At 38.4% G+C, this 13,096-nt stretch overlaps 1 protein-coding gene across 8 annotated transcripts in view; it reads right to left on the bottom strand.

Moving 5' to 3' along the window:
* The window catches only part of LRBA (LPS responsive beige-like anchor protein), a 657,226-nt gene that overhangs the window by 186,833 nt on the left and 457,297 nt on the right, over positions 1-13,096 (bottom strand). For all 8 annotated transcript variants that reach the window (XM_074993191.1, XM_074993193.1, XM_074993194.1 and 5 more), the window contains exons 45-46: positions 1,526-1,666; positions 179-298 (exon numbers count right to left, since the gene is read on the bottom strand). In XM_074993191.1, coding sequence (XP_074849292.1) covers positions 179-298; positions 1,526-1,666 — 261 coding nt within the window. The remainder of the gene's footprint in view (positions 1-178; positions 299-1,525; positions 1,667-13,096) is intronic.

Genomic DNA, 13,096 nt, shown 5'->3' with positions numbered 1-13,096 from the left:
GGGCACGTGTAGACACGGCCTAGGTGGGTGAGGCAATATATTGTGTTAAACTGATTTCTGTTGGCAAAAGAGACAAGATTTTGGGCCATTCAGTTCTTCTTCGGTTCTGCTCTTACATTACATATTACAATGCAATATGTGTTAACAGCTTTCACAAAAGGTTAAAACTTTACTTTACCTTGATATCAGAAGTGTCTCGCTGGCTGTTACGCCATGCTCTTGAAACTGATGAAAAAGTTCTATCTGCATGGTCAAACTTCCCACCTTGTACATGTAGGAAAAATGTTGTAAAGGGCTCCTATGAAAGAAAATTAAGTGATACTTTTGGAAAGAAACGTGATAAAATGGCAATTGCCATGTCTGAAGTTTAAGGTTTCTCTTGATTCATTTCTTGGTATAAAGGTGGTTAACTGAGGCAGATTAGTTCTGCTACCCACCTGAGGAATAATTCAGAAATATCTGTTGTAGTATATCAGCAACACTAAATTCTACTTTGCTATGCTCACTGTAAATATAAATTAAGACAAATAGCTTGTAAAAATGGACGGGAAATATTTAGAGATCAGTTGTGATGTGAATTTCTTTTCAGCAAATTAAGAAAAAAGCTCAATACCTGTATTATCTGAGTGTTTGGGCATGTTTTGTTTGCTTATGTTTAAAGTGTTTCAAAAATAATTACAGGGCTTAGTCAGCCAAGATTTTTCCTTTTGTTCAAGTTTATCTATTAATGAAAGTAAGAAATATTTAATAGTGTAACTTTATCATTGTTATGGCTTAATGTGTAATTTATGATTTAAAAAAGAAAAATGTTTGAAAGATTTAAAAGCCTCCTCTTAGTTAAAGAACACTAAAGCACATATTAGTGGGTAATTGCTTGAAATTAGCTAAGCACTATAAATTACTTCAAGGATTTATGTATGCTTGTACCATTCTAACAAGCTTTAATTAATGATGTGCTGCTAATGCTTTCCCAAAGAAATTACTTTCTAAAAGATAAATCACCTTTCAATTTTACAGAAACATACTGTTTAACCAATATATTATCAATATGTAGTACCCAAAATGCTACCTGCATGTACACTCCAGCATTATTTAAAAGAAAATTGACAATGTACAATCTTACAAGCATCAAGACATCTCATTTTAACTTTTAGGGATGAAAATTAAATACATTCATAAGAATTTACAATTTTTCAGAATAGGTCCTGTTGGGATGAGGGCGGGGGGGAAGTCATGTGAGGAAGAGAAGTTAAGCCTACTTAATGTAATACTATGCTGTGTATTTGCAAAGCATATTTTAAATGAAAAAGCTTTTATGTATCAAATTGAGAAAGCTAACCACAAAATTAAAGCATAATGTTCAGAGTTTGGAACACATTTTATCCTTGAAATGAAGCTGCTGATAAATTACTTCAAAATCTCAACAGACTTATATGTTGTTAGGTTTTAATTTACTCAGGTTTCTGATTATATCTTGCAGTCATTATTATTTATGAGAAAATGTATTTTTAAGAACTGTACTTACAATTCTCAACAACCAAGTGAGCGCAAAACTTGCAGTTGAGTAATGAGTGCCATAGTGAAACTTTGGAACCTGATCATCCTCCCATGATTCATATCGCTCTGCAAAGAACGCTGCTCTCTTTGGGTTTAGTGCACCGATAGGCTACAACAAAGAACACAGATACCATATCATAACCAATTTTCAGCATCTTTGCTACCAGAATTATTAGCATGCATGCAAATGTGTTGTCTAGGGCATTTTTTCTCATTTGTTTTTTGAAAAAGAAGACAGAGTTGGTATGCGGGTGAAAACAGATGTGGATTTCAAACTTGCATAACATATACACAAAGTTGATGGAATTTTGTCCCACCAATATAGTCTAATTTTGGTTGAACGCTGATCATCACTAACAAGCATTTCACATCAGAAAAGTATTGCACAAGGTGGATGCTAGCCATCTATTGTTTTGAAGACTATTAAAGGAGCTGTGAGCAACAGCTGGAAACATGGGTTTTGATCTTTATGTTTTAGGAAAGGTTTCAGAATGACCAATAGTGTGAGGGAGTGTCAACAGCATAGGTAGAATGTTGCTATTAGTACCAGTGTTTGATTTTTGTTTGGTTTCTTGGTGGTGGTGTTTTGTTTTTTTTCTGGTAACCAGTTCCAAGAGGAGTTATACTTCAAAAATAAGGCATCTTTGTATGTCGTGCAGGAAAAAGAATAAACTAGAGAAATTAGTGAAAGAGAAATGATAGTAGAATGTATTCATACCAAAAAAACCCAAAGCTGAGTTAATTAAATATGCAAAATTACCAAAATATTTACCATATTTTTATGAACACTTCTAACCTGGAATTTATTTAATGCAAAATTTAAAGGTTTGGTATACTTTCCATGTGTTTCTTCAGTGCGATTATTCCTATATCAGGATTGAGTGCTCTTTTAATAGTTTCACACATGTAATACTTTTAGAGACCTCAAATATTTTAGTACATAGAAAATATTTAATATATATCTATTATATGTACAGAGATGGATATAGAATAGTGTTCTCTTATACCATTAAATGAGGCATATCTAAATAGATTATAAAAGTGCCTGGTTATAACGGAAGAATATGCCTGCAAAAAGATATTTTCACATTTATTATTTTACTAAAATAAAATAAACAAGTATATTTAACGCTACATACAAAAGCAGACAAACATTCAAGGGAATGTTTCTGAGCAAAAGTGGCAATACATAATCCACCTCTAAGTGAAGTCCAATTCAATGCAACTAGAGGTTTCCTTGGGGCAGCTGTAAAAATAATTTAAATTCTAAGAAAAAAATGCCTATTACTATATTTATAATTTTAGAAATTTGTATTATATGATTACTACTAACAGAGTATATGTATACTTGCAGATGGCATCTGATACATTATATCATGTCCAAGTAGCTTCTCTTCTGGGTGACAGATCAAACAAGGATTTGAGATCTAATTTTACATTATATTACTTACAGCAGTATTCACATAGCAATTGGATAAAGAAAACATCTTAGGTTGATTACTGTTTTTGCAATTTACCAATTTGAAATGTAACCCTTCTAATGGAGTGATAGCTGTCGAAAAGAATTGTATCTGATTTAGTAAATGTATTCCAGGGAAGATTGAAACTGGACTCTAAGAACTATCTACTTTGCTGCAGAACCACTTTGGAGTCTCCCTGTGCACAGATTTTCAATATATAGACCCAGCTATGCTGGAGGGTGTGAAAAAGGAGAAATAAGATCAGATGTAGAAAAATTATATGAATTAAAATATAATCCTTGTTATTTCTGTATAGTAGGGTAGCATTTTAAGTATTCAGTTTATTTGTTCCTATTTTTATTACCCTAGAAACAAGTACATGCAATATCAATAGTTATAGAATTACATTCCTTGAATATAAAGGTAAATCCAATTAGGATTGATTTAATCTTCTTTTGGAAAAAAAATGGTACCATGCTGAGATCCATACAGCTAAAATCTACAGTATTGATTCCTGCTACTATTGTTACAGTTCGTTTCTGAAGCCTGCAACAGGACAATCATCAAGACATGCCACATTTATTTTCAAGCAGATAAAAAAAGTCCCCAAATGACAGAAAGCTTGGGGGGAGTAGGGACCGAGCTGCGCACTGACAATGATACACTATCAGCTTATTCAGAGAAGTTACAGTGGGAATACACACATTGAATTATACATTACATGAATGCACTGATTTATTGTGGTAATAACATCCACCTCATTAAAAGATTCTGCTTTGCTGCAGTCGGAGAGCTACATATTGTTTACTGCTATAAATTAATGGCACTGCACAAAACACTGTGGAAACCCTCTAACAATAGATCTGTAATGACAGTGCTGTATATCACAGCTTCCTCAGCAGCTTCATAATAAAATGGAGACAATGTATTGGTCTAATACATTCTACCATACTGGCCCATATTTTTCTGACAACTGCTTTAACAGATGAGATGATTCAACAATGCTATGAAGTGCTGTAAACAGTTAACTAAGCTTGAGCTGTAGGGAAAATCACTGTCTATAGCAGCTATTCAAAAATCCTTACCAAGGCTAAATCTGATGTAAAATGTTAGCCCAAATTTCATAATAATGCATGTATTTGGAAATAAATATGTAACTATAGTTATCAACTGAGCTTTGGGATAGGGATTGACTCTTCTTTGTGATGGAAAAAAGGAAATCCACACTAAGTTATGTAAATGTATTTCAGAGTTGCTCACAAGCCAACATGGTTTCCTTCCATATACAAACAAGATCAAAATGAGAAACTGAAAGCTATAGACAGCATCCTCAGTAATTCCATTCTTTGTTACAGCAATGGGTGAAATGGACGTACTTCCTAGCTGTAGGTTAAACTATCAAATACTCCTATTAGTATATGAAAGGAAGAAAAATGAGATAATTTTTTGTTTTCTTTAACGTAAAGTTACACACACAAGCGACTCATATTTAGAGCATGGAGATTCCAATCTTTCCAGAAATATTAAACTTTCAAAGCGTTTTTCATGTTTCAACAGGCTTTTTTAAAAACATTTTGGCTGTGTCTACACTTGCCCCCTTCTTTGACAAGGGCATGGTAATCAGCCTGATCGGAGAATACTAACAAACTGATGCGATGAATATGCAGCATTTCATAAGGCTAATTCCCCCTGCGGCAACTTCGAAATGCTGGCATGCTGTGTAGTCACACGCACTTCAAAGTGCCCGCACTACTGCGAAGTGCCTTTAACTCCCCAAAAATTTTGCGAGTAAAGGCACTTCGAAGTAGCACAGGCACTTTGAAGTGCCCGTGCCTACATGGCATGTCAGCACTTTGAAGTTTGACGCTTTGAAGTTGCCATGGGGAGAATTAGCCTAATGAAGTGCTGCATATTCATCGCATCAGTTTGTTAGTATTCTCCGATCAGGCTGATTACCATGCCCTCTTTGAAGAAGGGGACAAGTGTAGACACAGCCCTTTTGGTCCAGAATAGAGATAAAAAATCCCAAATTTCCTTTCTTCAAAACAGACTAAAGCAGATTTGGACTATTGAAAAAGACTCAGTTACAGTGTGCTGGTATTTGGTATTTAGCTAATTTAAAATGTCTTGGAACTATGCTCTGCTGCTATATTCATCAGTTATGAATCTTCTGTTGATTTTACTGTTTTACAAAATTTACTGATTGGAGCAGTTGCACATCTTGACTGAATTTTCAGGTACAGAAGCTTTGTTCCAGACTCAAAGACCATTATCAGAGAATGCTATTCACACACTTTGCTCGTCTAGGTAAATACAAGATTTGTCACATTCTCTATCACATAACCACAAACTCTAGAATACAATGAAGAAAAATAATGGAAGTATTCACTTAGGGAATGACTGTTGAAGTCCGATATAAAAAGAATTATGGTTTACAAGGGATAAGCCCTGGTACTCCTAGTTAAGATGTGTAGTGGGTTGCATTCTTATTTGCTCCATTTTGATTTTTAGCAAGTCTTATTTTGAGAATATAACATATGGTCCTTTGTCTTTTTGTCTTGGTTACTTATAATCTACAAAGGATTTGAAGTAACAGTAAGGGGACACTTTGACTATGTTTACATGGCGAAAGCTGTTTGGGGATACTGCAGCTTCCCAAAATAGCTGCCTTGTGTCTATGCAACATGTCTGCAATTTTGAAATATTTTTTGAAATAACAGGCATGCTCTTTTATCACCCGGAACACCTCATCACAGGAGGAGAAAGAGATGCCTTGAAGTAGTGCTTTTGAAATTGCATATTGCAAATTACATTGCTTATTTCAAGTTTAGGCTGTCGTTCAGACATAGTCTGAGAAGCCAGAGTGTTAACTGTCGTAGCCAATAGCTGATTATAGTGATTTAAAGGCTTCTTTGCCTCCCTGGTTCCTGGAGAAGGTAGTATTCCCACAAACTGATGAACAGAAAGCCAATGTAATCCATGAATTCCCAGAAGGTGGGGGACAACACTTAGTAAGCCACTAACTGAAGATTCTGGACAACAATTCAAAGGTCAGCAATAAAATACCAGGTTTATAGACTGGTGGAAAGGTGTTCTTATTTATAGGACTACCTATTTCTGTTTTCCTTCAACATGAACAAGGACCATATCAGGTGCACACCTTTGCAGGCCCTCTTAATTAACTTTCATCTGATCTATTTCATCAATAATATCTCCAGTTCTGTTATTTCTTTGCTTACCTGTCATTCTTGTTGAAACTATCTTTTTTTTCAACTTATTTCTGCTCAATGACTCCATTTGTTTTTATCAAAGCCTCTCCCACCTCCACTTTATATATTTTGGATGATCGTGAAGATTCTATTTCTTACAACTACTATTTTGTAGTACCACCTGAAAATTCTGTGTCTCTTTTCATAATGTTTTCTCTGTAAGTACGGTTATTGTCCTTGAAGCAAATAATTTGTCACCACATTACTTCTATGTCCTCTAAGACGTAACTCCTATTTTCCTTAAGAATATTCTGAAGCATGCTAACATTATCTGATATCTTCCAGATGTTTTTTTGCCCCCAAGGTCTTTCATTGTAGTCACAACATTTTCTTGTTTTCCTCTTTTTCTTAATCTCAGGTTCTGAATTTCATGAATAATTTTCAGCCACTGCTTTCCTGTTTGTTAACTCCTTCCCTGATTCCATTGATATACTCAATGTCATAACCCACTGTATTAGGTTTAAACTTACTTCATTGAGGATTTTATAGAATCCCTCCTACAGAACAGACAGCTTCTAAGGAATAAACCTATTCTAAGAATATTTGGGCTATATTTTTATTTATTAGAGTCTCAGACTATGCCTATACTACATGATAAAGTCGAATTTGAGGCAGTTACCTCTATTTTACAATATCATCATCTTCACTGCAAACACCATTAGGTGAGTTTTAGGCAGCAGTAAAGTTGATATTACAACACCGTGACAAGCGACTCAATGTAGAGTCAAGTTCAAATTTAAAAGTTCGAATTAAGGCTAGTGTGGAAATGCCATGTCTTTTAATCAACTTTATTAGCCTCCAGAAGTGTCCCATATGTAACTCAAAATGCTCCACAATTGTCTGCTCCAGCTGCTTCCATCTCCACTGCTCTCCAAGTGCACAGGAAGTCAGTAACATGAAGCCCGCAAATTTGAATTCATCACTGACGAGCCCGAGAAATGTAAAGGGTACCCAGAAGCCTGAATTTCTTGTAGCCATAAAGTTGCATCAGTAGCCATCACATTGGTAGCCATTGCTTCCCATCGTGCGTTCTCTGGTTTGTGTTCCCCAGGGTCAAAAGAGAACTCTAGCATGGACCAATCAGCAGATCATGGATCTCCTTGCTGTTTGGGGGAAAGGTGTCCATGGCGGGTAGACTTCAAATGTCCAAGTGAAACATGGATCTTTATGAAAAGATTTCACACGGGGTGATTGACAGAGATTACGCCTGGGATGCTGAGCTATGCTAGGTGAAGGTGAAAGAATTCCACCAGGCTTATCACAAAGTGTGGGGAGCCAACAGGTAGTCTGGATCATCTCCAAAGATGTTACGGTATTATGAGGACCTAGATGCAATTCTTGGAAGGGACCTGAGCGTGTTGCCCAATCTTAATTGGGACTCTTCAAGAGGCCCTGTTCCGCAGTCTGGCGTGAGGCGAGAGGAGCTGAGCCTAGAGGAGCGAAAAAAAGAAGAGGCCAGTGGACAGGGGCCACCAGCAGAGGTCCAAAGAAGCTGCTCCCGACAGCATAGAGCTCTTCACCCTTAACATCAAGCCGGTCCCTTCTACTGTCATCCTCTGAACACCACCAGAGCCCAGCTGTGCTGGTGACTACTTTTTCCTGAATGCTACAAGTGGGTTGCAGCTTGGTATAGGTATAGATTTTCTATGGACTTAAGCCCCTCAAAACAGCACATAGTATTTCTGTGGATGGAGTGCTTATCCTTTTTGGACATCTGCAGGAAGGCCTCATCAAGATACTCTGATTTTTTGCATGAAGTTTTTGGGCAGGCCTGACATTGTGGCTTCCACAATAGCACCACTTGGAATGTCAAGCAACCAGACAGCAATATAGTACCCTGGTACCAGAAGAGAGCAATCAGTGCATCTGAGAGAGGACACAGCATAGCTCATTACATCTGTGACAGACTAAACTGAGGTCCTGTGCTCCATGCTGGAGCTGCAGAGGGACTCCCTATGCAGTGTTTGTTTGTGGGCTCCGCTCCCTGCTGCCTGGACTCCCCAGAATCTGGGTCGCCCACCCGCACCCTCGTCACAGCCCGCAAATGCAGGGAAGGAGGGCAAGGACAGTCTGATGCTCCATCCGCAAGAACCACTGCAAAAAGTTATACCACCTCCCTTGACACCTCTTGTGATCTCTGCCACTTAACCCTCTCCCCCAACAAATAAATGTTTTTGTTTCATGACAACCACAGTCTGATTTATTGGCTCACATGTGTGGTGGGGTACACAAACCATTCTGGGGACTTGCAGCAGAGGGACCCAGGCAGGGGTGGAGAGGACTGATAGCACAGCTGCCCACTGGTATGCCAAGGTCCACAGAGGACTCGCAGCAGAGGGACTCAGGCAGGGTGGGGGTTGCAAAAGCCAATGGGACTGATGAGACCCTGGAGGCAAAGCTGAGAATGCCAAATCTGGCTTATTTCACACGTGTGCACCTCAGCTAAAAAACAACATTAGGCTCTCCACCCCCATAAATCTTGACCCTCTTCTCCCACAAATGTAAGTATTCTTTCTGTGAAAGCCATGCTCTGATTTATGGGCTATTCGAAAGGGTTATTGGTCATTATGGGGCACACAAATCGTTTAAGAATGCGGGAGGGATTACAATAGTGAAATACAGCAGAATCACGTGACTGCCTGATCATTCATGCAGCTATTTTTCAGAGCCTCTCTGATTGCCATCGTCTCTTCATTCACATTGGAAAAATGCTCTTGTGGGAGGCTGTGAATAAGCCCTACTCATGGCATTAGCCTCCGCACTCCAGCACTCATGAAATTCTCCCACCTGGATTCACAAAGGTTATGCAGAATACAGTATGCTGCAACCACGGTGGGGACATTAGTTGCTGAAAGGTCCCATTGAGTCAATAGGCACCTGAACCTTGCTTTTAAAATACCAACGGTGCCTTCCACTACCATTCTGCACTTGCTGAATCTAAAATTGAAGTAATCCTAGCTGTGGTCCAGGGCACCTGTGTACAGCTTCATAAAGCAAGGAAGGAAATGGTAAGCAGAGAAATCCAGAATTACTATGGGCATCTCCATGTCGCCAATCTTGATTTCTGGCCTGGGGAAAAAAGTCCCATCCAGGAGCTTTCTGTACAGCCCGGAGTTTCTGAAGATGCATGCATCGTGAACTTTCCCTGACCATCCCACATTGATGTTGGTGAAATGACATTTGGGGTCTACCAACACCTGCAACAGCATCAAAAAGTATCCCTTTCTGTTTATATAATCAAAGGTGAGGTGGTCGAGGACCATGATAGGGGTGTGTGTGCCATCAATTGTCCCAATGCAGTTAGAAAACCCCATGATAGCAAAGCCATCCACTATGGCCTGTACATTAACCAGGGTCACAGTGTTCCTCAGGAGATACCAACAGATAACATGGACTACTTGCACCACTGCAGCCCCCACTGTAGATCTGACCACCCCAAATTGATTTGCCACTGTCAGGCATTGAAAACATCCAGAAAGCAATTGTCACTTGCTTGTGAACTGTTACAGCTGGTCTCATTCTTGTATTGCTGCACTTCAGGATGGGGGCCAGCAAATCATAAAGTTCCATAAAAGTGGACTTGTGCATGCAAAAGTTCTGCACACACTACTGGTCATCCCAGGACTCCAAAATGATGTGATCTCTCCCATGTGTGCTGTTTTCACGAGTCCAGAACCACTGCTCCACTGTAAGTATGCCATCCAGGGCAGCCAGCAATTCTAAATTCTTGGCCCACAGTTAATCAGTTTTCTCTCCAAGTTCTTCATCATCATCCTCAATCATCATCTCAGCTCAGTGCCTTCATTGTCAAAAGATAAACTGCACAACATTCCAGGAAGTTGCTGTAACAGCCTGTGCAATGACTTACAGCATTTGAGGATCCATGTTTGTGCTAGCACTGTGTCGAAGAAACTGGTGCAATCTTGCATTCATTTTTTGTGCAGTTAAAGGGTGGTCTGAATTCTGGGAGACTGCTTTGCACTCTGGGATACTGACATCAAAACACGACAATTTTTTCCTCCACATCCCAGGGGTACAAAACCCCCAGAATGCAACACGGCTAAGGCATTGTAGGATAAGTACCCACAATGCATTCCTCAAACAGTCAACTTGGATAAGACAATGGAGACATGGTAAGTCGACTTTCCAGGACATTTATGGACAATTAACTCTGATTTTATAAGATTGAGGTCAAAAAGTCAAATGTATTAAAACTCGATTTTATTTCGCAGTGTAGACATAGCCTCACATTTCATATGTATTCTGAGTTTGCAAAATGGCATGAGACATCATGAATGGCAGGGGGAAGCATAACAGAGAGGGAAAGAGCCATAACCTTATAAAAAATGTAACTGAAAGGACAACTCTTGAAGGGAAAAGACTTATTTCTGCCATGCAGACTTCTTTGACCCCATATAGACCTGCAAGAGCACCTGTCATAGGTGATGGGGATTAAAGATGGATGGCATCCCATATTACTAAAGGATCATTGTCTCCACCCACCCAAACTCTTGTCCCAAAATACTGTCCAGTTATAAGGTAAAAATATTTTAACTTCTAATTGTCGTTGATCTCAAGATATAAGCTGCCAAAGTTTTATCTGAATTGACATGGCAAGAAAAGGTATGAAGATAATAAGAACAATGTAAGTTTATTTTAAAGATCTGCTATCTCATTACATACTTAGACTGGAAATACTTTGCAGACCAGAAAGCCATTATGCACCAGCTTAAGAACTAGTGGTCATAAATGAAAATCTGATCCTGAACTTGCTTTTCTTTTTCTTTTTTTTTTTTTTTTTTTTTTATCTTTTTCTGCCTTTTGAGGTTTTGTAAATGTAATTGTCTGCATTGTTGAGTTATGCTTCTCAGCATATTTACCAAGTATGATATTTGTTCTTGCTAGAATTTATTTTCAGGACCTCAATGTGCTTTTCATTATTAAGATTTTTCATGGATTCATAGAATTTAAGGCCAGCAGGGATCATTAGATCATCCACTCTGACCTCCAGTATATCACACAGGCCATTAAATTTCACCCTGTTACTCCAGCATCGAGCCCAATAACTTGTGTTTGGTCAAACACAAATCTTAACAACAGGTATCCAGTCTTCACTGGAAGATATCAAGAGAAGGAGAATTCACACTTCCCTTGGTAACTTGTTCCAAGGATTAATCATTCTCACTGTTAAAACATATGCCTTGGTTTCTCATTTAAACTTGTCTGGCTTCAGTTTCCAGCTATTGGTACTTGTCACATGGTTCTTAGCTGAATTAAAGCACCGCATTAAGGTATGTATACACTGTTTTAAAGTCACCTCTCAACCTCCTTTTTCATAAATCGAACAGATGGAGCTCCTTAAGGCGACCCCTACACTAGCAAGTTCTTTAGGCAAATCAGGCCGTTTTTCAAAAAAACACTCTGAGCATCCACACACAAGATGTGCTCTTCCGATCAGAAATCAAAAGAATGCAGCTCTTCTTTTGGAAGCCCTCTACCACTCCCAGATCAGGAAGAGCGCCTCCTTTTGAAAGCTTCTTGGGGGCAGGGGGGAACACATGTAGATGTGCCTGGCCTGTTCTTTGGAAAGAGCAGGGGCTGTGTGGATACTCTCTATCGAAAGAGTGGATCAATCTTTCAATCTGTTTGTGGGGGTGGGGAGGGGCACAGTCTTTCAAAAGATGATCTTCCGGAAAGGATCTTCCAGAAGATCAACTTTTGAAAGATAGCTGTAGTGTAGACACAACCTAAGTCTCACTGTAAGGAATGTTCTTCAGCTGTTGAGGAATTTTAGTGGCTCTTTTCTGCATCCATCCTAATTTTTCATAATCATCTTTTACATGTAGTTGCCAGAACAGTGCACAGTATTCTAGTATCTGCCTTCCCAATGGTGTATACACAGATATGTTTATTCCTATTCACTAATCCCTTTTTAATATGCTCAAACAATGTTTCTTAAACTATTTTGTGCAGTGTGCCGTGAGCATTTGGAAAAATAATTCAAAGTTTCCAATATCATACGCTGTTGGTATATATTGTCTGTTATTAAAACCAGATACAACGTTAATTCTTCATTGCTATGATACCTGATTAAATTACTTCATTTTATTTTTGCATTATATGTAGCTGTTTGAGTTTTGAGGGTTTTTTCCCCCATGGTCTGAATTGTTTTAAAGAAAATGTTCGTAGGTGTTCTGCAGGAAAAATATTATTGTTTGGTGTTCTATGGTCTCAAAAAGGGTTGCATTAGGCTGTTTTGTCATAGCATCACAATAGAAGCTCATCTTGAGTTGCTTGTGCCCTATAATCCCTAGATTCTTCTCAGAGTCACTACATTCCCAGATAGAGTCTCCCCTCAACCGCCACCCAATATTCTGTAGTATGCCCAGTATTCTTTATCCATGCAAGAAAAACTTTATATTTTAATATAGTCAAACATTTTGTTTGAATGGACCCCAGCTTACCAATCACTCAAGACTACTTTGACTACCCTTTTTTCATCATCCACAAATTTCATCAGTAGTGATTTCATTTTTAACATTTGTCATTTCTCTATATGGTCTAACTCACAGCTCCTGTGACCAATCCTAATTTATATTAAGCCCTGGAGCACAATGAAAGTGTTTAACAGCAGTGGTCTCTAAAGCACTGACACTTGATTTTGCATGCACTGAAATGACTTAAGTACAGAGCAAATCCTTAAGGTATATAGTGCTGAGTACTCAAAATGCATAAGTATTCAAGGCTTTATTTGTTAAGTCATCTTTGGTTTAGATCCACAAATCTTGCACTAAGTTGCCAGGTGAGTGT

The sequence above is a fragment of the Carettochelys insculpta genome, chromosome 4, assembly GCF_033958435.1.
Source record: "Carettochelys insculpta isolate YL-2023 chromosome 4, ASM3395843v1, whole genome shotgun sequence".
Lineage (NCBI taxonomy): Eukaryota > Metazoa > Chordata > Testudines > Carettochelyidae > Carettochelys > Carettochelys insculpta.
This window is presented reverse-complemented; position numbering and strand designations above follow the sequence as displayed.